This window comes from Tenrec ecaudatus, chromosome 16 (genome assembly GCF_050624435.1).
Source record: "Tenrec ecaudatus isolate mTenEca1 chromosome 16, mTenEca1.hap1, whole genome shotgun sequence".
Taxonomy (NCBI): Eukaryota; Metazoa; Chordata; class Mammalia; order Afrosoricida; family Tenrecidae; genus Tenrec; species Tenrec ecaudatus.
The window spans coordinates 350,107-376,408 of NC_134545.1; the positions used below are offsets into that span (position 1 = coordinate 350,107).

At 57.6% G+C, this 26,302-nt stretch overlaps 2 protein-coding genes across 3 annotated transcripts in view; one reads left to right on the forward strand and one right to left on the reverse strand.

The window, feature by feature from the left end:
• Window positions 1-19,240, forward strand: part of POLE (DNA polymerase epsilon, catalytic subunit) — a 36,587-nt gene extending 17,347 nt beyond the window's left edge. The window contains exons 20-49 of one of the 2 annotated variants that reach the window (XM_075533395.1): window positions 21-166; window positions 497-645; window positions 841-933; window positions 1,034-1,178; window positions 1,864-2,021; window positions 2,337-2,532; window positions 2,878-3,092; window positions 3,573-3,675; window positions 4,010-4,090; window positions 4,172-4,294; window positions 5,853-6,062; window positions 6,184-6,393; window positions 6,580-6,723; window positions 7,240-7,380; window positions 7,470-7,623; window positions 7,703-7,809; window positions 7,972-8,148; window positions 8,325-8,548; window positions 8,664-8,884; window positions 8,959-9,163; window positions 9,653-9,826; window positions 11,364-11,489; window positions 11,736-11,868; window positions 12,139-12,316; window positions 13,069-13,200; window positions 13,304-13,497; window positions 17,950-18,150; window positions 18,262-18,387; window positions 18,679-18,768; window positions 18,859-19,240. In XM_075533395.1, coding sequence (XP_075389510.1) covers window positions 21-166; window positions 497-645; window positions 841-933; window positions 1,034-1,178; window positions 1,864-2,021; window positions 2,337-2,532; window positions 2,878-3,092; window positions 3,573-3,675; window positions 4,010-4,090; window positions 4,172-4,294; window positions 5,853-6,062; window positions 6,184-6,393; window positions 6,580-6,723; window positions 7,240-7,380; window positions 7,470-7,623; window positions 7,703-7,809; window positions 7,972-8,148; window positions 8,325-8,548; window positions 8,664-8,884; window positions 8,959-9,163; window positions 9,653-9,826; window positions 11,364-11,489; window positions 11,736-11,868; window positions 12,139-12,316; window positions 13,069-13,200; window positions 13,304-13,497; window positions 17,950-18,150; window positions 18,262-18,387; window positions 18,679-18,768; window positions 18,859-18,972 — 4,670 coding nt within the window. In that variant the 3' untranslated portion in view covers window positions 18,973-19,240. The remainder of the gene's footprint in view (window positions 1-20; window positions 167-496; window positions 646-840; window positions 934-1,033; window positions 1,179-1,863; window positions 2,022-2,336; window positions 2,533-2,877; window positions 3,093-3,572; window positions 3,676-4,009; window positions 4,091-4,171; window positions 4,295-5,852; window positions 6,063-6,183; window positions 6,394-6,579; window positions 6,724-7,239; window positions 7,381-7,469; window positions 7,624-7,702; window positions 7,810-7,971; window positions 8,149-8,324; window positions 8,549-8,663; window positions 8,885-8,958; window positions 9,164-9,652; window positions 9,827-11,363; window positions 11,490-11,735; window positions 11,869-12,138; window positions 12,317-13,068; window positions 13,201-13,303; window positions 13,498-17,949; window positions 18,151-18,261; window positions 18,388-18,678; window positions 18,769-18,858) is intronic. The other variant, XM_075533396.1, reaches the window with a different exon arrangement.
• A 3,527-nt stretch (window positions 19,241-22,767) lies between these two features.
• P2RX2 (purinergic receptor P2X 2) lies at window positions 22,768-25,267 on the reverse strand. The gene is made up of 12 exons (XM_075534615.1): window positions 25,095-25,267; window positions 24,858-24,993; window positions 24,681-24,752; window positions 24,527-24,602; window positions 24,356-24,452; window positions 24,205-24,285; window positions 23,973-24,111; window positions 23,616-23,746; window positions 23,411-23,501; window positions 23,163-23,228; window positions 22,921-23,095; window positions 22,768-22,886 (listed from the first exon to the last, which is right to left on the reverse strand). Exons 1-12 carry the CDS (start codon window positions 25,265-25,267, stop codon window positions 22,768-22,770), a joined length of 1,356 nt encoding a protein of 451 aa, XP_075390730.1.
• Window positions 25,268-26,302: the final 1,035 nt, after the last annotated feature.

Consider the following 26,302-nt stretch of genomic DNA (forward strand, 5'->3'; position numbering starts at 1 on the left):
TGGGTTTTTTTGTGCCTCAGACTACTGCCGAAAAGCATATAAGAAGCTCCACGTGACCCGGGTGGAGCAGCGCCTCACCACTATCTGCCAGCGGGAGAATTCCTTCTATGTGGACACGGTTCGCGCCTTCCGGGACCGGCGCTATGAATTCAAGGGGCTGCACAAGGTGGGGCCCGGGAGGTGGGCGGAGCCTCGCCAGGCATGCTGGCCTGGATGCTCCTGCTGGCAGTTGACTCCAGACTTGTTCAAGTCACAGTCAGCACGGGGGTGGAGAGGGGGCAGGAGGAAGGAGAGTTGGGGCTGGGATGGGGTGCCCACACGCCTGAACCACTGACCTTGGAAGCGGAGGTCTTCGGGAAGAAGCATGCATGGTCTTCACTGGACGGCTTTGTCAAGTGGTCTGTAGCTTTGAAACTTCCAAAGATGGAAACACTGGGACGTTGATGGTGCCGGTGCGTGGGAGAAGGTGCGGGTGCGTGAGCCTCTGTGCCCCCAGGTGTGGAAGAAGAAATTGTCCGCAGCCGCAGAGGCAGGCGACGCGGCTGAGGTGAAGCGCTGCAAGAACATGGAGATCCTGTACGACTCCCTGCAGCTGGCCCACAAGTGCATCCTCAACTCCTTCTACGGCTACGTCATGCGCAAGGGGTGCGTGCGGTTGGGGACAGGCAGAAACCCTGGCCCTTCGAAGTCAGTGGATGAAGGAGCGACTGGGGTAGAGCAGGGAGTTTGAGGGTGTTGGAGAAGTGGGGGTGGGTGGGCTGGGGCGGGTGAGGAGAGGAGACGGCATTCAGCAGCCCCCTGGCTCCCCTGAGCCATGCCTGCTCCCCCACCTTCCTGCAGAGCACGCTGGTACTCCATGGAGATGGCTGGCATCGTCTGCTTCACGGGGGCCAACATCATCACGCAAGCCCGGGAGCTCATAGAGCAGATTGGGTGAGAGCTTGTCTGTGGGCACTGGCCTGAGTTGACACCCTGGCTTTTGTGGACAGAGGCCACAGCCTGCCCTGGGGGCCTGTGTCCGTCTCCTCTGCAGGCGGCCCTTAGAGCTGGACACAGACGGGATATGGTGCGTCCTGCCCAACAGCTTCCCTGAAAACTTTGTCATCAAGACAACCAATGTGAAGAAGCCCAAGGTGACCATCTCCTACCCAGGGGCCATGCTGAACATCATGGTCAAGGTGAGGGGCTGCAGAGCGAGCCTGGATCTGCCTCTCGGGACCCTGCGCTTTCCTGGTGTGAGCGGGAGCAGTTTGGAAAATTGATGTTACTGGCTCTGAACGTGGTGGGCTCAGCTTCCCAAGCCTCCCTGCCTGGTCCCTGCTCAGGGATGTTCCTCGACCTGAGGCTCTGTCAACGCTTTGATCACTGATTTAACTAGGGCTGTAGACTCCTCCGCTTTCAACTTTTTATTCTGAAATAATTTTAGACTGCCATCTGAGTTGCAAAAATGGGACGACAGAATTAGGAAAGCGAGTGTCTCCATAAAGCAAGTTGCACCAGCCTTTTGGCTTCCCGGTGCACGCCAAAGCCACACTCATATATCATACACTTGTTTATAAAGTCAGACCACAGTGTACTGCTTGTACAGTGGAGAGCATGAGAGAAAAGTTGGAAGTATTCTCAGAAGAACCAGCCTGGGGCATGGAGACATCACGTGAGCACATGCTGGTGGGAAAAGGGTCCCCATTAGACTCCGTTGTTGCAAGACGGCTGCTGGCCACCTGACTGCACCTGGGACCCGGTTTTCCACTGTTGTCCTCTGTCTCGGGATTGACCCTTCACTGCACCTGTAGCTGTAGCTGACTGGAGACACGGGGGTGGTTTGGGGTGGCTTCTAATAACGCTGCCCCCCACTGGCTACAGGAAGGCTTCACCAACCACCAGTACCAGGAGCTGGCTGAGCCCTCCTCGCTCACCTACGTCACCCGCTCTGAGAACAGCATCTTCTTTGAAGTCGATGGGCCTTACCTTGCCATGATCCTGCCGGCCTCCAAGGAAGAAGGCAAGAAACTGAAGAAGAGGTGGGAGGCTCGCTCGCAGCCCCTTGCACCTGCCAGGGAGGTCGTGTGTTGTGGGCAGATTAGATTCAGGCACCTATCCGCAGTGGTAGCCATGACCTTGCTTCTGTTGTTCTTTTTGGTTGATTGATTCAGAGTCGGAGAGAGGTAGACACTGGGTCACCAGCTCTGTTGGGTTCTGGGGTTGCAGGTCCTTAAATCACGGTCATGTTCGCAGAGCGTGAATCTGGTGGGGTGGGGGGGGGGCAGCTGGCCCCTGATGGTGGCAAAGAGGGAGTGAAGCGTAGCTGGCACAGTGTCCACTTCCCTGGCTCCTAGATACGCTGTGTTCAACGAGGATGGTTCCCTGGCCGAGCTCAAGGGTTTCGAGGTCAAACGGCGGGGCGAGCTGCAGCTGATTAAGATCTTCCAGTCCTCGGTGTTCGAGGCCTTCCTCAAAGGCAGCACGCTGGAGGAGGTGTATGGCTCCGTGGCCAAGGTGGCCGACTACTGGCTGGATGTGCTGTACAGCAAGGTGAGGCTCACCTGCCCCCTCTCGCAGCAGCCAGAACACAGAGCTTAATGAGCCGATTCTGATGTGATCCCAATGTCTGCAGTGGCAACGCTCTGGGGGAACATTCTTTACTGTCGCTTCTGCCACCCTCTCAGCCTTCCTCTGGCCCCTCTCTCCACATCCTCGTCTCCCTGGGGGAGCAGCCACCAGAGTCCCTCTTCTAGTGGCCTCGGTGCCATCAGCCTTTCTTGGCATTTTGTGCACAGCCTTGCTGCGTACTGGTCAGAGTCAGCCAGCCCCTTCAAAATGAGGACCTTGATCTGCGTCCACCTCTGCAGTGCTGTTTGTCTGTCTGCCTCTCTCTAGGCGGCCAACATGCCAGACTCGGAACTGTTTGAGCTCATCTCAGAGAACCGCTCCATGTCTCGGAAGCTAGAGGACTACGGAGAGCAGAAGTCAACCTCTATCAGCACCGCCAAACGCCTGGCTGAGTTCCTGGGCGACCAGATGGTCAAGGATGCAGGACTGAGCTGCCGATACATCATCTCCCGCAAACCCGAGGGCTCGCCTGTCACGGAGAGGTGAGCGAGCCGCTCTTCCGACCCCCAGAGACCTGCACGCCAGCAGACCTACTTCCCTTCCCAAAGGCAGAGCGCTGGGCCTTCCCAGTCTGTCTGAGTGCTGGTGGAAGCACCGCTGGAACCCAGTGGGCATGGTCGCAGCCCACTTAGTCCTCTAACAACAGATGGATAGCTGTGTGGCTGGGAATCGAGCACAGGTCCCTGGGTGGGAGGCGTGAATTCCACCATCGCCTTGGGCCAGCAGTGGCTAAAGACTGAAGGCCGGCCTCCAGCAGAGTGCTGGTGCGGTGAGCCCTGGCCTGCCATCCAGCGAAGTGCTGCACAGTGCCTTGGTGCGGGCTCCGCTTCAGGGTGCTGTTCGCAGGAAAGGGCAGCTCTAAGGAACAGGCAGGTCACAGGCTGGCCGTGTGTCCCCATGGAGCAGGTGACACTTAGCTTGTTCAGATAGATGGCCCACGAGCGTGTGTGTCTCCTCCCCAGGGCCATCCCGCTGGCCATCTTCCAGGCAGAGCCAATGGTGAGGAAGCACTTTCTCCGCAAGTGGCTCAAGAGCTCGTCCTTGCAGGAGTTTGATATCCGCATGGTGAGTGCCAGTTTCCTGACTGCTCCCAGGCTTTCAGGGAGGGAAACACGGAGCAGGATACAGCACCGGTCATTTCCCGATTGTGACTTTGACGAGTGACTGAGGCAGCAGGCTACTGACTCCAGGTGCAAGGAAGGCCCTTCCAGTGCCCAGGGTGGGAGTGCTGGCTCTGGTCATAGGGAAGCCTGGAGCTTCGGTTTTTCTCCTCTCTGGAATGGGCGCCCCCCAGCACAGAACCAGTAAGGGGATGTGGACGTAACACCGGGCACAGAGTGACGCTAGCCTCTGGCTGTTTCTCTGCTGTGCCCTGCGGCCACGGCCCCCGCCCGCTCAGATCCTGGACTGGGACTACTACATCGAGCGGCTGGGGAGCGCCATCCAGAAGATCATCACGATCCCCGCAGCTCTGCAGCAGGTGAGGCTGCTCGCCCGGGGACACGGGCTGGGCCAACCCCCAGGCGGCCCGACAGGGCCCCTGACGGTGTGTCTCCCACAGGTGAAAAACCCGGTGCCCAGAGTCAGACACCCCGACTGGCTGCATAAGAAGCTGCTGGAGAAGAACGACGCCTACAAGCAGAAGAAGATCAGCGAGCTGTTTGTCGTGGAGGGCAAGAGACAGGTAACAGACGGGCGGGAGAGCTGAGCAGGCTCCCGTGGCCCCAGCGCACTGGCTGATCCGAGGGAGGACGGCCAAGGTTTCAGTCAGCCGACACCGTGTGGAGGTCGGAGGCGCGCCTCCTAGCTAGGCCAGACACAGAAGTGAGAAGTTTAAGGATTAGGAAGAAGGCGAGACACTGCAATAGCTGACAGGTGCACTACAGAGAGCAAACCTTGTGTGAACTAATGGGACGTTGCTGAGACAAGGAAGGCCACTGCACAAAACTTACAGTTTCTTACACATTAGGGGGATTAGGAAATACTTGTGCAAAATGCTGTTTACAGTAGAAGCAAGCAGTGTGCCAGAGAGTGAATCCATGGTGACAAAAGTGGAGTCCCGGGTGGGGCAGATGGTACAGCCCTGTGACAGTCACCTGAATCCAGAGAGAGCCCTGTCCATGTGCATGAAGGAAAGCACGCAACATCGGGTCTCCGGGTGTTTGCTCCAGATCAGTGCATGAGAGCCGATGGAGTTACCAAAACGCCTGCCCGGTGTATTCTCTGGCTGAAATGCTGATCCTAACTCACATGGGAAGGGTGAGAATAACTGGAATGAGCTTTGGATGTTGGGAGGGAGACCCCCTCTCTCGGTGACTTCTTGGTTTACATCCTCATCAGCTGGGACCGTAGTCCTTAGACCAGCGGTTCCCGACCTGGGGGGTGGAATGACCCTTTCACAGGGGTCGCCCGGTTCATCACAGCAGCAAAGTGACAGCGATGAAGTAGCAATGAAAATAATTTTATTGTTGGGGGGTCACCACCACACGAGGAACTGTATGGAAGGGTCACGGCGTGAGGAAGGTTGAGAACCACTGCCTTAGACTGAATGCCCACAAAGAGGTCCATATATGACCAAGGCCTTGGCATGGCACACACAGGCCTCCAGGGAGAGGGTGGGCGGCTCCGTCGGTACAGGCGTTGTGCTGTTAGTGTCTGCTTAAAGTGCAGGGCACCTGTTTGTGGATAAGTAGTTACTGGTGGCCTTGGGGTCCACGGAGACACATGGCGGCCCCACCTGTGCAGAGTAGAGCTGCTCCGGGGTCTCTCAAGGCTGTGGCCTTTCGTGTGCAGACTGTCTTCCGAGAGGACCTCTGCCCGGCTTCAAACCACCCCCCTCTTGACCAGTAGAGAGGTGCTCAGCCCTTTGCCCGCCCAGGGCCTCCTGGAGAAGCCGCTCGAGTGTAGACCAGGAGGAATGGCCGGTGCTGCTCTCAGGTCAAGGCCGCCTCTTGGCAGAAGGAGGGAGAAGGAAGAGACCGAGGGGGGCGCGGAGGGGGGCGGGGAGGGGGGCGGTGGGACAAGCAGGATGCTATTGTACCAGGATTTGTGCACCAGATATGAGAGTCAGCACCTGCCTCGTGTTAGTGGCAGGCACTTGGGTAAGTGGGGTTACTCTGCTTCTGCACTGGGGACGAGTCTCCCCGCACAGATACCTGTGCACACACCTCACCCCATGTCCGAGTGGGCGCTCACAGTAGAGTCCTGGGGTCGGCTCTTGAGATTCGGTTGGCCCTTCCCAGGTCATGATGAACCAGGCTCCTGAGGGCAGCCCGAGCCCCAGGGCCCCCGACATGGAGGACATCGGTCTTGCAAAGCCCCCACGTGCAGCAGTTCCTGTGGTCACTAAGAGGAAGCGGGTCCTCTTGGAGGAGAGCCAGGAGGACTCCCAGGAGCTGGCGGTGTCCTGGCAGGAGGTCTTGGGGCAGCCCCCCCCACTGGGAACCACCCAGGTAGGGGACCTTGGAGGTTGTCTGCCCAAGCAGCGAGCTGCTGGGAAAGCTGTCTGCGGGGCCGTCGTACCTGCTGGCTCGCGAGCCTGCCCTCTCCCACTGACCGGCCCTTCACCCACAGAAAGAATTTCTGGTGTGGCTTCGCTTCCACAAGAAGAAGTGGCAGCTGCAGGCCCGGCAGCGTCTGGCGCGCAGGAAGAGGCAGCGCCACGAGGGTGCGGAGGACACACTGCGGGCTGGAGTGCGCCGAGAGGGCCCTGCCACGGGGCTGGGGAGCTTCCTGCAGCGGACCGCCCGCAGCATCCTGGACCAACCTTGGCAGATAGTGCAGGTGCATGCAGGGGCAGCCCCTCCCTGCTCTCCATGCCAGGAGCCCACCATCAGGCCGCCGTGCAGCGGGAGAGGGGCAGGGTCGCGGCCCCACAGTGGGCCGCGTGCTGGCGCTGTGAGTGTGGCCCTGTTGGCAGGCTCATGGGTTTGATGAGGCGCGGCCCTGTGTGATGTGCTCTGTGCTCAGATCAGCGAGACCAGCCAGCCGGGCCTGTTCAGACTGTGGGCCGTCATAGGCAGCGACCTGCACTGCATAAAGCTGAGCATCCCTCGAGTGTTCTATGTGAACAAGCAGGTGCCAAAGGCAGAGGAAGGGCCCTCTTGTCGTAAGGTAGGGCAGCCTGGCAAGGCCAGCTCCTGCGGCTGACTCCAAGGGCAGGGCTGGGTGAAGGGAGGGCGGGCAGGAGTGTGGAGGGGAGACGGTGGAGGGAGCATGTGCCCTGAGCGGGTCATCTAGGGCTCCAGACTGTGGGGCTCAGGAGACGCGTCTGGAGGTGGAGCCTGCCCTGTGCGTCACAGGCTCAGCACAGGAGGGAGGAGGGGGCTTAGAGGTGAGCTGTCTTTGGGTTGGAGGGTTTCCTGCAGTCTCTTTTAGGAAGTGACTGTTGAGCCAGCCCGTTCCCCAGCTGTGTGAGCCCATCGCCGCGTTTCCAAAAATGTCTCACCTTCCTGACACCTTCATGCTTTCTGGGAGTTTCATTCTTTACCTCCAGCCCCACAGTTTTCTTAAACGTCTTCCTGCCGTTTCTCACTGGGATTTCTGGAGAAAAGACACTGGCACGTCGGTTTTAAGGCTGTGGGGGATTGAAACAGCTGTGTAGGGACCCTCGCCACCCCGTGTCCGCAGGTGAACCGGGTGCTGCCTCGATCCACTGTGGTCCACAACCTGTACGAGTATTCGGTGCCTGAGGACATGTACCAGGAGCACATCAACAAGATCAACACGGAGCTGTCCTCCCCCGACATCGAGGGCGTCTACGAGACTCAGGTGCGTACAGCCCACCGGCAGAGCTTGTCTCTTGTGTCTCCTGGGCGAGCTGAACCCATGGTCCAGGCCCTCACTGTCTCTCTCCCAAGGTGCCGCTGCTGTTCCGGGCCCTTGTGCAGCTCGGTTGCTTGTGTGTGGTCAACAAGCAGCTGGTGAAGCACCTCTCTGGCCTGGAAGTAAACACCTTTTCCCTGGAGCACCTGGAGATGCGTTCTCTGGCCCAGTTCAGCTACCTGGAGCCAGGTAGGGCTGGTGCTGGCTGCTCCCCCTATGACCAGCACTGCCTCCTGCAGACTCGGGGTCACAGCCTGTCTTTCCACAGGAAGCATCCGCCACCTCTACCTGTATCACCACCTGCAGGGCCACAAGGCACTCTTTGGGGTCTTCTTCCCCACGCAGCGCAGGGCATCTGTGTTTGTGCTGGACACGGTGAGTGTGGACCGAGTGTCGGACAGTGGGAGAGGTGTGGGTGTACATGGTGCTCGGGGGAAAGAAATCTCAGGCCGGCCCAGGGCAGAAGTCCCCGCCGTGTGCCCCCTCTGCTCTGCGCCCTGTGTGGGCTGACCAGTGTTCTGGGTCTCATGGGGTCAGGTCCGCAGCAACCAGATGCCCAGCCTCAGCACCATGTACTCCTCGGAGCACGGGCTCCTGCTGGAGCAGCTGGGCCCCGACTTCCTGCCTCCCCCCAAGCACACCTTTGAGGTTCGAGCAGAGACAGACCTGAAGACCATCTGCAGAGCCATCCAGCGCCTCCTGCTGGCATACAAAGTGAGACACCCACATGGCTGTGGGGCGGTCCTCCCTGGGCCTCTGGTCCACTGCCCCTCCCTCCCCCATCCTACCTGAGGGCCCCCGTTGACCGCCTCCTGCCCTGCCCAAGGCCTTGCCTGCTCCTCCTGTCCTCCCTGGTCCCGTGCTGACGGGATTCCCTCTCCCTGTGCCAGGAGGAGCGCCGGGGGCCCTCTCTGATTGCCGTGCAGTCCAGCTGGGAGCTGAGGCGGCTGGTGAGCGAGGTCCCGGTGCTGGAGGAGTTCCCCCTGGTGCCGGTGCGGGTGGTCGAGAAGGTCAGCTACGCGGTCCTGGACTGGCAGCGCCAAGGGGCACGGCACATGATCCGCCATTACCTCCACCTGGACACCTGCCTGTCCCAGGCCTTTGAGATGAGCAGGTAAGTGTTACCTGCTCTGTGAGATGTCTCCATGGCTGCTGCTGAGCTGGGGGGACTGGGGACGGCTCCTGTGGCAGCCGGCCCTGAGCACTCTGGGCATCTCTGCTCGGCACAGGTATTTCCATATTCCCGTGGGGAACCTGCCAGAGGACATCTCCACCTTCGGCTCCGACCTCTTCTTTGCTCGCCACCTGCAGCGCCACAGCCACCTCCTGTGGCTGTCCCCCACATCCCGGCCTGACCTGGGCGGCAGGGAGGCGGATGACAGCCGCCTGGTCATGGAGCTGGACGACCGCACCATGGTGGAGATCAACAGCTCGGGCTGCTACTCCACAGGTGCAGAGGCTGGCCGGGCGGGGGCGGGCGGATCTTGGTGGCCTGGGCTCGAGTGAGCAGCATCCTCTGTGCAGTGTGCGTCGAGCTGGACGTCCAGAATCTTGCTGTCAACACTGTGCTGCAGTCACACCGTGTCAACGACATGGAGGGGGCGGCCAGTGTGGGCATCAGCTTCGACGCCATCCCACAGGCCTCCCTGGAGGACATGATCATGGGCAACCAGGGGGCCTGCATGCCTGCCAGCTATGATGAGACGGCTCTGTGCTCCAGCACCTTCAGGTACCGTGGGCGCCTGCCACATCCCTCCCCTCCTTCCTCCTCTCACTGGGACGTTTCCTTGGGCTCCAGGTGCCCAGTTAGAATCAGCCGAGGGCACCAGAGCTGAGCACGACACAGTGAATGTGAAGAGGTGAGGCAGACCCAGAACCTGTGAGTCCCTGCAGGGCTCGGTGAGTTGTCTCAGCCAGTGGTCCTGCAGGCAGGAGATCTGGAGGTCAGGCTGCTGCTGGCCTGGGTTGTGTCTCAGGAGAGTGGCCTCAATTGTCTGGTTTGTGGGGGTCCTTGGATGGGCCGTGACTCTGAGCACGTGACTCAAGGCACACAGCCCCACCCATGGCCACCCAGGCACTGTGCGAGTCCAGCTCCCCCCAGCGTGGAGCCGCTCACGGTGTGCTGAGGCAGGACTGTGCGGGAGGTGGGCGCAGAAAGCACCAGTGCATCACCTCGGGCAACGGAGCAGTGTTGGCGGCACCTGTGCATCTCTTCCAGGGTCCTGAAGAGCATGGTGGTGGGCTGGGTGAAGGAAATCACACAGTACCACAATGTCTACGCTGACAACCAGGTGATGCACTTCTACCGGTGGCTGCGGTCCCCATCCTCCCTGCTCCACGACCCTGCCCTGCATCGCACCCTGTACAGCATGATGAAGAAACTCTTTCTGCAGTGAGTAGTCGGAGCAGCCCGGGTGGTGGGCAGGGCTTGCCGTCATCTCCTGGCCACACTGCCGGTCTGTTCCAGAGCCATGGGGTCACCCTTGGACAGGCACTCTGCTCTGGCGAATGGTCCCTCCAGCTAGAAGCAGTCCCGAGCTGCCACTGCAGTTCTGTGTCGGTGTGTGTGTGTGTGTGTGTGTGTGTGTGTGTGTGTGTGTGTGTGTGTGTCCGTGTTCCTCCAGAGACTGCTGGGGAAGCGTGCAGGTGCTCTCCCGTCTTCTGCACACGGCATTGTTAGTGTTTTCCGGCTGTGCCCTTGCGCTTGGAGCTAGTCCTGTGCCGTGGAGATCCATGTGCGGTGAACTGGACGGGTGGGCATTCAGGCTCTGTCCAGCCTTGGACTGACGACATGTTGAGGAATGGTTTTGTGGATCGGGGTGTCTGTACTGTGGCGGGTTCGGCAGCTGCTGTAAGAAAGGAAGGCCTTACAGAGGTCTACATATAACCCCCTCCCTGGGGACAGACAACAGAAAAGTGGGTGAAGGGAGACGTCGGACAGTGTACGACATGATAAAATAATAATTTATAAACTATCAAGGGTAAATGAGAAAGGGTGAGTGGGGAGGGAGGGGAAAAATGAGGAGCTGATGCCAGGGGCTTAGGTGGAGAGCAAATGTTTTGAGAATGAGGGTAATGAAGGTACAAACATGTATGTATGGATTGTGATCAGAGTTGTAAGAGCCCCCGATAAAATGATTTAAAAACAAAAGATCTATTAAACCAAAAAGGAAGGAAGGAAGGCCTGCCAGCTGTGTGCCACAAAGAGCCTTGCGGGCAGCCCGCGCTGACCGGCCCTGATTAGTCCCGTGGCCCGCGCTGACAGGTCCAGATCAGCCCTGTAGTCCATGCTGACGGGTCCTGATTAGCCCTGGGGCCCGCGCTGACCGCCCCTGATGAGCTCTGCGGCCTGCGCTGACGGGTCCTGATTAGTCCTGCGGCCCGCGCTGACCGGCCCTGATCAGCCCTGCGCTGACCGGCCCTGATTGGTCCCGTGGCCCACGCTGACCGGCCCTGATCAGCCCTGTGGCCCATGCTGACGGGTCCTGATTAGCCCCGTGGCCTGCGCTGACTGGCCCTGATTAGTCCCATGGCCCGCGCTGACCGGCCCTGATGAGCCCCGTGGCCCGTGCTGACCGGCCCTGATTAGCCCCGTGGCCCGCACTGACCGGCCCTGATGAGCCCCGTGGCCATCAGGCAGTTTGCAATGCCGTGACCCCGGGGCTCTTGCTTGCAGTGCGTGACCCGTGTTAGATTTGTGCTCTGTGAAGCCGACTCTGCTTTTCCTTGATGCGACGTGTATGGTTTTGGCTCTTTTGGTCACCGTTTGGCTTCTCTTAGGCCACACAGAATTGATATTTTCCTGTGTGTCAAGCTGGATGGGATTTCCACGTCAGGGTGGAGCAGAGCTCCTTCAAAGCTGTTCCAGGTGCTCTGAGGCCCCAGTGCCCCTGTGGCTCCTTGACCCCACTTCCCATCTCGTGTCCCAGGCTCATCGCGGAGTTTAAGCGGCTGGGGTCGTCCATCGTGTATGCTAACTTCAACCGCATTATCCTCTGCACAAAGAAGCGCCGTATAGAGGACGCCCTGGCCTACGTGGAGTACATCACCAATAGGTGGGCAGTCTGTCCCCAGGGTGCAGCCCGCCCAGCCTCACAGAGGGCCTGGTTGAGACTTGGGACGAATTGACAAGTGCCTGGGTGGGCCAGCGCAGGAACACAGTACCCACAGGCAACGGCCACAGCCTAACAAGGTCGGCAGGCTTGCCGTCTGGCCATAGAGCAGGCTTGGCAAAAGGAGGGCCGCAAGTGTTGCACCCACAATGATGACCAATGTTTGCTCCTGTGTGGCTTCCGTTGCAGCATCCATTCCAAGGAGCTCTTCCATTCCTTGAGCATCTCTTTCTCTCGGTGCTGGGAGTTTCTTCTCTGGATGGACCCGGCTAACTATGGGGGGATCAAAGGGAAAGTCTCCCCGGGCGCCCACCGTGGGCAGGTATGAGATCCGCGTGGCGGGGAGCCCTGGTGTGGAATCAGAAAGAGTTTGAGGGCCAGTGCTCACCTTGGCCATCACGCACCATGCACTGTTCTAGGCCCCTGCAGCCCCTCAGTGAGCACGGCAGGGAAAGACCGTGCACAAACACAGAACTCGGGTCCACGGGGAGGGCTCAGAGCAAACACGAAGCCAGCAAAGGTGTCGGGTGGAGGTGGGGATCTGTGCACACAGCAGGGAAGCGGAGCCATAGCAGACTCACCTCTGCCGCAGCAGCAGCAGCGAGCATCTCCAGAAGGGGAGGACGAGGAGGAGGACGACGACAATGAGGAGGTGGAGGAGAGCTTAGAGGAAGCCAGAGTGGAGGACTTACTAGAAAACAAGTGGAACATTTTACAGTACCTGCCTCAGGCGGCCTCCTGCCAAAGCTACTTCCTCATGATCATCTCAGGTGAGCTGTGCGGACGTGCCGCCCAGGGCTGCCTGTGATGCAGCCGGCTGTGTGAAGGTGAGCCAAAGGAAGTTGCATTTGGTGTGAATGTGTAAGGTGCAGTCCTGAGGCACCTGACGTGGCCGCCTGTGTTGGAACGATGGCTCTATGCCACCTCAAGAGCTCTGGGTGAAGGACCACTCCAGACTGGGCCCTGGAGGTTCTCGGTTCTGCTCCAGATAAGCTCCCCACATAATAGATTAAGGGGCTGTAGAAGCTACTGCCACCAGCATTCTGAGGGCTCCCTCCTGTGAGATACCTGCACCTCCCTCTCGTGTCTGTGGTCAGCTCTCCAGGAGACGGAGTGCATCAACCACGCGCTGGGTACTAGGGCCAGTGGTTGAGATCCAACTGAACAGACAGACGTGCCCCACACCCTCTGGGAGTAGAGGCGGGTGGTTGGATTTGTGACTGCTTTCTGCCTTTGTCCCTTTGCCCTTGGACCTCCTCCTTCAGGGCGTATGGCCCCCAGTGTCCAAGGAGCATTGCCCCTACACTGTCTCCGCTTGGCCCTGCTGGATTCTCTCTCTCTCGCTGTCCCCGTGAAGAAGGGACGCGCGTGTCCATGCGGGCCTGCACTGTGGGTCCTGTCTGCTTCTCTCAAGACTCGATGCCCCTTTTACAGGCAGCAATGAGTCACAGCCCACCCCGGGTGTCAGCCAGGCTGGGGCCTGCCCCTCCCGCCCTGGCACTCCGCTTCTTCCTCCCGACAGCCTACATCGTGGCTGTGTACCACAGCATGAAGGAGGAGCTGCGGCGCAGTGTCCCAGGGAGCACCCCTGTGAAGAGGAGAGGGGCCAGCCAATTCTCCCAGGAGACAGAGGCCACGGCCGGGGCTCTGCCTGGTAAGTAATGGGGTCCAGACGCTAACTCGTGGGTGGTCCAGCCCAGACCCTCTCCCGGCATCCATGTCACTGCTGAGACGAGAGGATGCTCCCTCTCCCCCAGGAATGATCACCTTCTCTCAGGACTACGTGGCAAATGAGCTCACCCAGAACTTCTTCACCATCACGCAGAAGATTCAGAAGAAGGTCACGGGCTCACGGAACTCGACGGAGCCCTCAGAGATGTTCCCGCAGCTCCCAGGTTCACACCTGGTGCTCAACAACCCGGCCCTGGAGTTCACCAAGTACGTGTGCAAGGTGAGGACGCAGAGGCGGAGGCGGGTGTGAGCTCTCTGGGATCCAGGGCACCTCACGGGTGCCAGGGCTGGGCAGCGGTGAGGCTGGCGCTGTGGTGCTTGACCTCCAGTGAACGAGAGGGTGTCTACCACCTGTCCATATGTGTTCTATTGCGCTTCCCGGTGTTGTTGACCTTTTCCGTGCACCTGTCGGTGGGATCGTTCAGTATAGAGCCTTGGAGGGGGTGGGGCAGCTCTGACCTCTTCCACTTAGCAATGGGGGGCGGCGGTTCACCCGGGTGGCTCCCTCCTTTCTGTGCTGAGCAGGCTGCCAGGGTTTGGCTCTGCCATTCATCTGCTGCAGGTTGTCTTTGTTCACCTAGTTGGTGATTATGATGAATTCAGCCGCCACAAACGTTCCTGTGCAGGTGTCCGTGTGCGCACAGGTTCCTTTTCTGTTGGATAAACCCAGGAGTGACATTTTTGGGTTACGTCATGCAGTAATTATTTCTTTTTTAAGCATTCATACCAAACAAGTCCAAAGGAATTGGAGATTCAACATCCAACTCTTGCAAGATGCTAGTCCTCTCCATGTCCCCCCGCTCTTCCCTGGAGTCTATGCCTTCCTGTGTCTCGGTTCTTTGGATTGCAGTGGTGCTGCACAGAGCTCATGAAAGTTTAAGGAAATGTCTCACTTGGTGGTAGATGCAGTTCAGTCCCAAGGTCAGGACTAGAGGATGCACCCCACTCCTGGCTCTTGCCAGTGATGAGTTCACACTTCCTGCTTCTTAGTGGACTTTTATACTCGTGTATAAGTAGAGTTTTTCAGTACATCTTCAATGCAGTTTTTGTGGTAAAATTAGGTGTCTCGGCTGATATTTGGGTTGTGCTACACTTGAGTGTATACAGTATTTTATGTATAGCAGGGAACCCTGATTACAGTTACAGGCGAATCTATCTGTATCTTCCCATCTTCTTACTGACCCTTGCTGGTGGTGTGGCGGGAGTTACGTGGTGCAATAAAAGGTCACCCGAATGTAATAGTCTAGTCTCCACCCCTGGACTGTATCTTACTTATGCACATCTGAGCTTCCCTTAGGCATTGGCTTCTACTGATCTTAAATCAGCCAGGCTTTTTCTCAGGCCACTCCAGAAACCGTTTTCTTTCTTTGCTCAGCTGTCGTATGTCACTCCTTACGTCCAGTGTAAGGAATAAGAACTAAGAAAACTCAACAGAGAGTGTGGTCTGAAGTTAGAAAGCATTTTCATCCCATCTCTGTTGGCAGACCAAGTCCTCCCAAGTGGTACGGCAGCCATATGCGTGTGACATGCAGAATCGTTCCCTAACACACAAGGGATTCTGGCTGGCAGGGCCCTATTGAGTATAACTCACATGGTAAGCTGCTTGTTCTGGGAGACACTGCCAGCTGTCCTCTCAGCAGCGACGCCTTTTTGCTTCCCACCAGCCCTGTGGGAATGGCGTTCCAGCAGCTCCGTGCCCTTGCCAGACTTGGTGTTGGTCGTTTTTCCCTAGTGACTAACGGTGTTGGCGTCTCTGAGTGAATCTGTGTGAATCTGGCATTCACATGTCCTCTTTATTGAAAGGTCTTCTGGGGTCTTTTTCTTGTTCAGAAACTCAGCTGTCTTACCATGCTGAATACAAGTCCTTGAGGAGCTATGTATCTGACACACACACGGGTTGCCCCTAGTCTTTTATGTTCTCCTTTAGCCTCGTTTTGTTTGTTTTTTGCTGTTATCTTTTTTAAAATCATTTTATTAGGGGCTCATACAACTCGTATCACAATCCATCCATCCATCAATTGTGTAAAGCACATCTGTACGTTCATTGCCCTCATCATTCTCAAAACATTTGCTCTCCACTTAAGCCTCTGGCATCAGGTCCTCATATTTTCCCCGCTCTCCCCTCCCTCATGAGCCCTTGATAATTTATAAATTATTATTTTGTCATATCTTGCCCTGTCCGACTTCTCCCTTCACCCACTTTTCTGTTGTCCATCCCCCAGGGAGGAGGTCACAGGTAGATCCTTGTAATCGGTTCCCCCTTTCCAACTCACCCTCACTCTACCCTCCCAGTATCGCCACTCACACCCCTGGTTCTGAGGGGATCATCCACCCTGGATCCCCTGTGTTTCCAGTTCCTATCTGTACCAGTGTACATCCTCTGCTCTATCCAGACTTACAAGGTAGAATTCAGATAATGATGGGGGAGGGGGGAGGGAAGCATTTAGGAACTAGAGGAAAGTTGTATTTGTGATCGTTGCTACATCGTACCCTTACTGGCTTGTCTCCTCCTCGAGACCCTTCCGTAAGGGGATGTCCAGTGGCTACAAATGGGCTTTGGGTCTCCACTCCGCACTCCCCCCCTCATTCACTGTGATAAGATTTTTTGTTCTTATGATGCCTGATACCTGATCCCTTCTACACCTCGTGATCACACAGGCTGGTGTGTTCTTCCATGTGGGCTTTGTTGCTTCTCAGCTAGATGGCCACTTGTTTACCTTCAAGCCTTTAAGACCCCAGACGCTGTATCTTTTGATGGCCGGGCTCCCTAAGCTTTCTTCACCACTCCTTTAGTCTGTTAAGATGAATCGCATGGGTTGGTTTTCAGGGGTTGATCTGTCTACACTTTGGGGGGCTGGTTGGAAGGAACAACTGTGCTTGTTAGAAACTCTCTCTGGCTTTGAGTGGTGAGCACCTGAGCTCTGCCTGAGAGCCCAACATTTCCTCCCAATTCAATTGCTCACTCGTTTTTTAAAAATATGAATTGGGTGAAGGCCTATTAAGCAGATCAGACATCAGTCTTTCATTCAACAATCCATATACATTTTGCTTTAATCTTGGTGATGGCATTCCACATAATATAATATTACGTATCCCACTCCTCCCTGTATGTTGTCTGTCCACATCTGCTCCTTCCCTAGCCCTTCGGAAGTTTTTCCTTGGATAAAGGCTGTGCTTTGGCTCTCAGGGATGATTATCCAGGGGGTGGGTGTCTCCCTAGTGTTGTTTCTCTCACAGGACTGGCTGTGTGTGGCTGGAAATGGAGCCACTGGGAGAGTTTATTTCTAGACTGAAAGGTGACTAAGGGCCATGCCAGTGTGCTCATGAACTGCGGCCATTGACTACTTCAAGAACCTTTTGCTGTCATCAGAACAAGAAAATCTTCCATAGTGAATGAGGGAAAGAGGGAACCGATTACAAGGATCTACATGTGACCTCCTCCCTGGGGGACGGACAGCAGAAAAGTGGGTTAAGGGAGACATCGGACAGGGCAAGATAATTTATAAATTATCAAAGGCTCATGAGGGAGGAGTGAGTGGGGAGGGAGAGGAAAAATGGGGACCTGATGCCAGGTGCTTAAGTGGAAAACAAATGTTTTGAGAACGATGAGGGCAGTGAATGCACAGATGTGTTTTACACAATTGATGTATGGATGGATTGTGATAAGAGTTGTATGAACCCCTAATAAAATGATTAAAAAAGAACCTTTTGCTAGCTCTATCCTGGGCCTTCTAGATGCCCCTCAGTGCTGATTTATTGAGCAGTGCTCTTTTGCTGCTGTTTTTGGGATTGCCCCTCTTTTAAGGCCTAGAACTGCCCCATAGGGCTTCCTTGGCCTTGACACTCACAGAAGCCGATTCCAGGAATGTTTCTTCAGGGCAGTGGCTTCCAGCCACTAACCTTTGGGTTACCAGCTGAGAACAAACCATTTGTACCCCCAGAGATCAACTAGTTTCTCCTCCACTCATTCCTCTTGCAATACCTGATCGACACCACTGGAGGGAGCCGGTTTTCACCTCCAGCCTAAGCCGGGAGGTGCTCTCTTGGGGCCACAGACTGTCTCTGCCTTCCTGGGAGTTGGACTGGTGGCATCTTCCTCCAGCTGTCAGTGGTCTCCTGAGGGCCTTCAGCCCTCCCTAATGGACACCTGGCCTCACAACCAATACTACAGATTCTGAGTGCCCTTGTAGCCACACCCACTTCCAGGTAGTTTCTCTATATCAGTTGCTGCCCACAAGTCACCTGACTCTGGTTTCTACAACCAGACTTTCTCCTCACGGGTCTGGGTTTTAGTGGCTGACAGCTTTTGCTGTTATTTCTGGAGAAGGTTCTGAGTTCAAGTTTGAGCAGGATTCTGTTACTGTCCTTGTTTGGAAAAGAAATACAGAGAAAGAGTTTTGTAGGGGGCTGCCTCCCAGCCCCTCTTTCTTGAGTGTCCCGAGTCATTCAGCCGATGGAAGAGCTGGGTGTGTTGTGGGCTGAGAGGCAGGTGCCAAGAGGGGCAGGGGAGGGGTTTGCAGGGAACTGCCCGGCAGACATCCCAACATCTAGGGGGTCTAGAAGCTGTGAGTTATAGCTGTGGGCCACTGGGAGCTTCAGGGAGCTGGTGCACTGGGAGAGCCTGGACAGCAGCCTTGGGGTGTCTCTCTCCGCCTGACATGCTGCCCTGTAGGTGCTGTCCCTGGACACAAACATCACGAACCAGGTCAACAAGCTGCGCCGGGACCTGATGCGCCTGGTGGGTGTCGGGGAGTTCTCGCCAGAGGCACAGTTCCAAGACCCTTGCCGTTCCTACGTGCTCCCAGAGGTCATCTGCCACAGCTGCAACTTCTGCCGGGACCTGGACCTGTGCAAAGACTCTGCCTTCTCCCAGGTGGGTCAGGGGACCCGCCCTATGGGGGGGGGGGGGGCAGGCACCATTGTTACACCCGCACTTCCTGTAACTTGGACTGGGCTGTGGGGCCACCTGTCTCTCCTCTGCCAGGATGGGGCGATCCTGCCTCAGTGGCTCTGCTCCAACTGTGAGGAGCCCTATGACCCCACTGTCATCGAGGCCGCCCTGGTGGAAGCGCTACAGAAAAAGCTGATGGCCTTCATGCAGCAAGACCTGGTGAGACACCTGACTGTTGGGTGTGGCGCTGCAGTCAGCCTCCAGCAAAGAGGGGGATTTCATGAAATGTCTGTGCCTCTGTCCAGGTGCCCGTGGGACTGAATGCGTGTGTCTGTGTGCACGAACCTGAGGATTCGTGTGCGTGTTGACACATGGGTGTATATATACATGTCTGGACACAGGGTCTGTGACTGACTCCCCCCGCTGAGGGCCTTCTGTGACATTGAGGGTCTGGGTGCACACTCAACTCGAGTGCCCTCAGCTCTGCATCCTGACTGACTCCTGTCTCAGGTCTGCCTGAAGTGCGGCGCTGTGAAGGACACCCACATGCCTGTCCACTGCAGCTGTGCCGGCGACTTCACCCTCACCATCCACACCACGGTGAGCAGTAGCACGTCCCCTGTCTGTCCCTCAAGTCTCAGCGTCTTCCATGTGGGATGCAGGTCTTACTGTGGCTGTGTCCTCCTACAGGCCTTCTTAGAGCAGATGGGAATCTTCCGGAACATCGCCCAGCACTATGGCATGTGGTACCTCCTGGAGACTTTGGAGTGGGCACTGCAGAAGACCCCTCCCCCATGCTGCTAGCCGACGCCACATGGTCCGATCCTGACTGGCCATTCTTGGTGGGCACCCAGGCATGTTGGCTTTCAGGGAGCATCTAGGGACCCCACTCCCGCAGAGCAGCCTGTCTTCCTCAGAGGGTCTTCTTGGTGTGAGGGCAGGATGGGGGCTGGTGGTAGCCAGGCTGTGGGCCAGGGGCACTTGCCTCTACGGGAAATTATTATTGGTGAAGAGGATTTCACTGTGGTCCTGGGGCAGGTGCCTCCTCACTGAATAGAAAACTGTAACTTTTGTTGCTGTCTGCTCCTCTTTGGGGTTGGGGGTAAAGTTGAAAAATGTCATGCCCCCTGGGCCAAGCCCCTTCTGCCTCCTGGGAAGCTTCCCTGCGCCCGAGGCCCAGGTGAGATGGGGGAATCCACCCATTGGCTGTGGGGCCTACATGGTGGGAGGGCCTGGGCTGGGCACATCTGGACCCCACTGGTTCTGGAGGCCTGCACCCTGTCACTGGGGCAAGAGACGGCCTGGTAGCCCCAGGGAACCGAGGATGGCGCTGGTGCTGCTGTACTGCAAAGTGGGGCCAGGGAAGGTATCCCATCACACACGGCCTGGTCTACAACAGGGAACTTGGGTGCGGGGAATCGGGGGGCGGGGGTGTCTCACCAGGGACCCCATGGCATTCAATGGCCACTTTTGAATGGTTCTCAACTGACTCAACCTGTGTGCTTCATGGTGCTCCCCAGACACCACACACTCTCCTTTATCAGCTAGGTCTCTGCAGGTGCCCTTTCTCGCTCAGTGTACACTGCTCAGCAGGGCAGGGCCCTGCTTCCCGGAACCTCAGGGCCCACATTCCTTCAGGCCTGTACTGGTCCCTGGGAGAGTCAGACCCTTTGGGACTGGCGGAAGGCAGGCAGGAAAAGCAAATAGAGAGGCTACAGACAGCTGTTAGACACAGATCGTCTTACGGCTGCATGAGTGACAGTGCCTCATGGGACCTGGGCTGGCCTGGGAACAGCCTGAGGGGTAGAACCTGAGTGGTCACCCAGTGACCACTGCTCCACTCTGAGTTTGCACCTGCCCTTTCCTTACATGCTTATTATCTGTGAGCTCCATACCATCAGTCAGAACAAGATCAGGGGCCAGCTGTGGAACAGACCATCAATTGCTCATCTGCAAGTTCATGATGGAGAAAATTAAAAACAAGTCCACAGGGAACCAAAGTAGGACCGTACGTATATCTGACCTGAATGTATTGTCTGTCTCTAAAGTCAGTGCAGAGAACACTGATGAGTGAACATTGAGCGCTAAAGATCTAATGAGCTGTGGGATGACATCAAGAACATCAAACATGAAGAAAGCAGAAAGGTCAGTAAAACAAGCAGGGAAAAAAAGACTAGAGTGGATGTCAGAAGAGGCTCTGAAAACTTCCACTTGAGCATACAGGAGCTAAAGGAGTAGGAAGAAAGGGTTAAATAAGAGCACTGACAGGACATCTCAGGGCAGCTCGAGACACAAAGTAAAATATGAAATGTGCAAACACCTGGAGTCAGGAGGCAAAGCACGGTCTGGGGCCAGAAGCGCCAGAAGCTGAAGGAAAACAGTCCTCCTCAGTTGCTTCAAGAGGTAGTGCCTGCCGTTGAAGGGAGACATCGAAGTTGCACGAGAGGCACTGGCGAAAACAAGGTTCCCGAAATGGATGGATGACCTAGCGAGATGTTCCCACAAACAAATGCAGTGCCGGACGCTCCCATCGGAATGACAGCTCCCTATCGGACTGACTGGAAGAGATCCGTGTGTGTGCCCATTCCAAAGAAAGGCGCGTTACCTGGAGAGCCAAAAGAAGTACAGCCGGAGTGCCCCTTTGAGGAAGGGTGGGTGGCAAGACTTCACTACACAAACTCTGAGTGTGTTCTCTGGAGGGACCAGGCCCTGGAGAAGAGCATCGCACTGGGTAAAGTCAAGGGTCTGTGGAGAAGAGGAAGACTACGAGGTGGGTTGACACTGGCTGCAACACTGAGGCTGGCACAGGCCTGGGGGCTGGTTGGTTCTGTCATCCGCGGGGCCACCGCTGTGAGTCGGGGCTGACTGGATGGTACCTCACAAGGACAACCATCTGAGGAGCCTCATCTGAGGAAGCAGAAGCAAGGAGCCCCTATGTCTGCCACCCCCCTGCCCAGGAAACCCGAGGTTCCTGCAGCTGGATGAGCCGGCATCAGCCTCGCACTGAGGCTTCGAGAGTGGACTCAAATCAAATTAGGGTTGGCGGGGGCTGGGGTGGGGGCTGTGCTTGATGAGCGGGCTAATGAAGTTTCCTGGAAGGGAGCCGCTGCCGGTCAGGGATGGGTATGGTGGAATCTGATCTGCTCAGGGGACACCACGTGCCATCTGTGGACTCTACCTGGACCATTGCACAGGCTTGGCTTGCAGGACCAGGGTCTCTGGAGCTGAGAAGTTTGGACCTGGGCTGGTGACTGCACTGGGTCCTACACACATGGCCCCATTTGCTGAGGACAGGGCATATGAGGCCTCAGAGGGGCCGAAACATGAGCTGACCTGGATCTGGGCTGTAGCATGGACCCAACTGGAAAAACCAGTTCCCCCAAAAGAAGCTGGACATCTCTTGAGCCAAGTACGTGGGAGGCCACTGACCCTGGTGACCTGTGACACTAGACCCCTGTATGCAAGAGCCAGCCGGCCAGCCTGACTACAGGAGCCCAGAGAGAATACCTGTGGACTGAGGAGGTTGCTGGGACCACACAGAACACGTGGGCACAGCTACAGGAGGGTCCATGTGGGTCTGGACCCGCCTCCTGGCCTCTGTGGTCCTCCTTGGGGAGCTGGTGCACTGAGCTCAGTGCCATCCTTGTTCACAGTGCCAGGGAGGACCCAGAGCCAAGTTCTGTGCCGGGCAGGCGCCAGCCACGGCATCCAAGGACTTCCTAACCAGATGACATGCCGCCTGATCGGTTTGCGCCAGCCCCTAAGCTCCAGCTCCTTCCTCTCCGCCTCTTTAGCCGTCGCCTTGGCCCCACTGCCCCCCCACCCCCTCCAGCTCTGGTTTGAGTCAAGTTCTTCATATGGGCCATGGAGGCCAGCTGCGTCCCCCACATCCCGCCCTTGGCAGCTCACCCTGCACTTCAACTTGGGGGCAGCACACATGGGTCTGGGGTGCCTCCTATAGGAGAGCCTGGCTGGGAGGGCTGAGGTAGCACTGGGTGGGTCCAGTGCCCCAGCCTTAGCCCTCACTGCCACTAGTGCCCTGGTCAGAGGGCTGCTGGTGTGGCAGTGGCCATGAGCTGCCCATGTTTGCACATCCCAGCTGAGGACACCGGCTGACACCCACCCACAGTGTTGTCCTCCTGTACCCCCAGTAAACAAGACGATGGTCTGGGCACTGATTTAATGGGCTCTGAGCATAGGCTGGCCTCCTGGCCACAAGGCTCTTGACAGGTTGGGACAGACAGGCTAGAGCTAAGGATGGAGAGCCCAGGCTCCTCCCTCACCAGGAGCAGAGATGTAGGGGCCCTGGGCCTGTCTGGGGGAGCAGGATTGGTGAAGAGCTCTACATGAACTTGCCTCTTCCTGTTGGAGACCTGGAGGGTTGGGGGTGGGCTGGGGCGAGGCCCTCCCAACGGGCCCTCGGGTCCTAGTGCTTACAGATGGGCAGTGTTCATGTATGGCAGGACCCATCCCATATTGCTGGAGTCCCTGGTGGTGCTGGGGGAGCAGGGCTCAGCCTTGAGCTGAGGTTTCAGGGGCCAACTCCCACCGTGCCTGGGTCTGCAGCACAGCGTGTTAGGAAGGTGGGTTATCGGAGGCTCAGAGTTGGGCCAGACCTTTGGGGTCCTGCTGGGGAGGCTCGGAGGCAGAAAACCATTGTCCCACAGTTGCGCCAGGACCATCCACCATCTGCTTGGGCCGGGCAGAGAGCTGGCTAGCTGCCCAGTCCCGGGGGAGGGCTGGGTGGCCGGCCTGATGGGTGATGTGGGGTTGGGGGAGGGGCCTGGCCCAGCACCAGGGCCAGGGTCACAGGCCAGCTGGCGGTAGCCTGCTTCGGCGGTGTACACACCTTGTCAAACTTCTTGTGGCTGTAGACCTTGTTCTTGTTCATGAACGTGAGCAGGATCCAGTCGCACAGGAAGGAACCCTGGGCCAGCAGAGATGTTGCTCAGGGCCTGGCCAGCCCCCACCCACCCCGCCCCAGAGGTCCTTACCACCCCGATGGACGTCAGCGCCGTGGCCAGGTTGATGATGGTGGGGATCAGGCTGAACTTCCCTGCCTAGGAGAATAGGCCGTGAGCACCCTGCCCTGTCCCAACCTGCCAGTCTAATGCCCGTGCGATCAGAGAAGTTGGGGGGGGGGGTGAGGGGGTGGAGGTTAGAGTGTGAAGGGCTAGTCAATGGAGGGATGGGGTGCGAGGGGCCGGTCAGTGCGTCGGAGAGCAGCCCAGGCCCTGCCCACCTGTCCGTGCACAATGACGTCAATCCGGATCCCATAGGCCTTGATGAGTGTGCGGGAGGTGGTACCGTTCACATTGTAATACTTGGCAAACCTGGTGGGCAGATGGAGAGAAGTCAGGGGTGATCCCGTGCCCACCCACCCTACCTGTGGGGAGTGCAGTGTGGCAACTGGGCAGCTGGCGGACCACCTGTGAGGCAGCGCACACCTGAAGTTGTAGCCGGAGGAGGCGGGCACGTGCTTGGGGTCGAGCCGCCGGAAGGAGTACTTGGGGTTGCATTTGGATGCTGACAGGTCCAGGTCACAGTCCCAGTTGATGATAACTCCAATGACCCCACCCTGCAGAGGAGGGGCCCTGTTCTAAGTTTAGGGTGGACCCTGACCGTGAGCCCTCGGGGGATCCTGAGGGGACACTGGCGACTGGCTGGGAACACCAGGTGTCAATAATTCAGCAGCTGCCACCCACACCCAGTGGCTCAAGCCGATTGGGTTTCCTCTGCCTGCTCGGGGCTGGAAGGGCTCCTGCTCCCCCACCTGAGCCTGTCCTCCCCAGCAGCCCACTGGCCTTGTGGGCCAGCTCCGTGAAGTTCTCTCCCGCCGCCTGCACGATGAAGCCCAGCTTGAAGATGGGGCAGTAAAGGTCGGAGAGCTCATCGAAGGTGCAGTGCTTCAGGTAGTTGTCCTTCCTGCTGGCGATGTTGCCCCTGAGCGAACAGAGCGGGCAGGGGTCAGGAGCCCGGAGGATGCCCAAGCCCCTCCCCACACTTGCTCCCAGCAGGCACCCCATCCAGTCTTACTTGGAGAACCGGAACTTGGGGTAGTGGATGCTATTCTTGATGAGGATGGTGAAGTTGGGGGCCATCTTGCCCAGAAACTGGCTGGGGAGACAGACAGACTCTGTTCCCTCTCCTTGGGGCCCAGGTATCATTCCCCCATCCCCACACTCACCTGACAGAGGCTCCATCCTCTACTGGGCACCAGGCGGACACTTCACAAGTCTTTGAGGGGCCGTAGTAATAGGGCACACAGCGCCCGGTGCGCAGCCCTGCAGCAAACACTCCAAGTGACCACAGGCCACCCCCTCTGCCCCCCGCCCTGCCCCCAGTGGCTCCCACAGACCATTTCCCAGCATGTCCAGCTCCCCAGCCTTGCAGTCCTCATCTGAGTCACAGCTGGCATTGCTGACCCTGATGCTCTGTGGGAGAGGGGCTGGTTTGGCCTCGAATAGACAGGCCCCCACCCCTAGGGTTACCCCTGGAAGCCTCATCCTCACCTCCGGGCAGGTTCCAAGGGTCTGGGAGGGGGTGACCTCAATTCTCGTGATGATGCTGAACACACTGCCTCCCTGCTCAGAGAGGGGAGGGGGCCACAGTCCTCACCACCCCTTCTGGGCCACCGGGGGCTGCCAGGCGGGGTGGGAGGGGCGTGGTTAGGTCAGGGAGAGCCGCACCTCTGGGGGCTTCACGTACTCCTCCACATCCCACACTTTGTGCTCGGAAATGCTGATGCCCTTGACCTTGGTGATGACAGAGCTCTCTGGGCCGGTTTCCCTGTCCTGGTAGCTCTTCTGCACAATGAACACGTACCTGTGGGAACGGGCAGGTGACCAGGGGGAGCAGGACCCAAGAGTTCTGCCCCAGGGACCCTGCCCAGCGGAGCCCACGGCCCCCTGCCCCGCCCTCCGTACCACACGAAGTAGAGCAGGATGAGGAGCTGCACCGCGCGGTACACTACGCCCAGGGGCCGGTCCTTCACCACCACCACCTTGGGCGTCTCGTAGTCCCAGAACGCCGACCAGCAGCCGCGAGCCAGGCGGCGTGCTGCACTTGTCTCTGGGGGCTTGGGCTCCACCGCGGCCATAGCCGGACCCCTGCGAGCCGGGGCTCACCCTGCGCCTCGCTGCCCGCGCAGCTCCGCCCCAGCTCCCCCCGTCCCGCCCTGGCTCCAGTCTTACTGGCCCAGGCAGGTGACTCAGGTGTGCCTCTCCTGTGCCAGGTCTGTTGGGTGAGGGTAGAAATAGGTCTCTGCTGCCCTGCGCAGAGCAGCTGCCACGGCAATGAGGACTTGGTTTGCAAGCCTGGTGAGCCGAAACTAGCAGACAGCCCCCTGGCGTCTCCTCGTGGGCACTGAGCACCGCCCTGTAAAGCCCAAGTGGACCCCAAGTCCGGCCAACAAAGGCTCCAGAGCCACCCAGTGGCTCTGCACAAGCATTGCGAGCGCTGCCTTGTCCAAGTGCCCCGTGGGTGTGTGTCCCTACCAACCCACCTGCATCAGGCTTCCACCCATTTCTAAGCTTTCCCTTAGAAACCAAAGTGGTGGTGGGTTTTTTTTTTATATCAGGTACTTATTTTTTAAATCATTAAGGGCTCATCCAACTCATCACCATCCATTGTGTTTAGCACATTTGTACATTCATAGCCCTCATCATTCTCAAAACATTTGCTCCACCTAAGTCCCTGGTATTGGGTCCTCATTTACCCCCCTCCCTCCCAGCTCCGCCTTCATTCATGAATCCTTGATAATTTATAAATTATTTTGTCATATCTTACACTGTCCGATATATCCCTTTACCCACTTTTCTGTTGTCTGTCCGCCAGTGGTGCTTTTTTAATGGCAATTTTTATGTTCCCTCTCCCCTATTTTTTTTAAATGAATCCCAGTGAGGTACTGGCATCAGCTGGGCAGAGGACTGTGGGCAAAACCTCAGCCCAGACCCTCCACACACACCCCCCCCCCGACACACACACATCAATGACATTCCTCTGATGATTCTGAGAGGGCCCATGGGCCCACAGCATGGTTCCTGTAAGGACACGGGCCATGTGGGGGTTGGGGGGGAAGCTTAGGACCATATTTGAGTGTCCACACGGACTAGGACCCACCCTAGTATTGGTC

Excerpts from the sequence above, each read along its gene's own strand:
- P2RX2 (XM_075534615.1), bottom strand. The coding sequence starts at position 25,267 with ATGGCCGCGGTGGAGCCCAAGCCCCCAGAGACAAGTGCAGCACGCCGC. Across the intron at positions 23,747-23,972 it reads TCACGGAGCTGGCCCACAAG|GGTGGGGTCATTGGAGTTAT; the intron begins GCCAGTGGGCTG and ends CCTCCTCTGCAG. Across the intron at positions 23,229-23,410 it reads ACGTCATTGTGCACGGACAG|GCAGGGAAGTTCAGCCTGAT; the intron begins GTGGGCAGGGCC and ends CTATTCTCCTAG.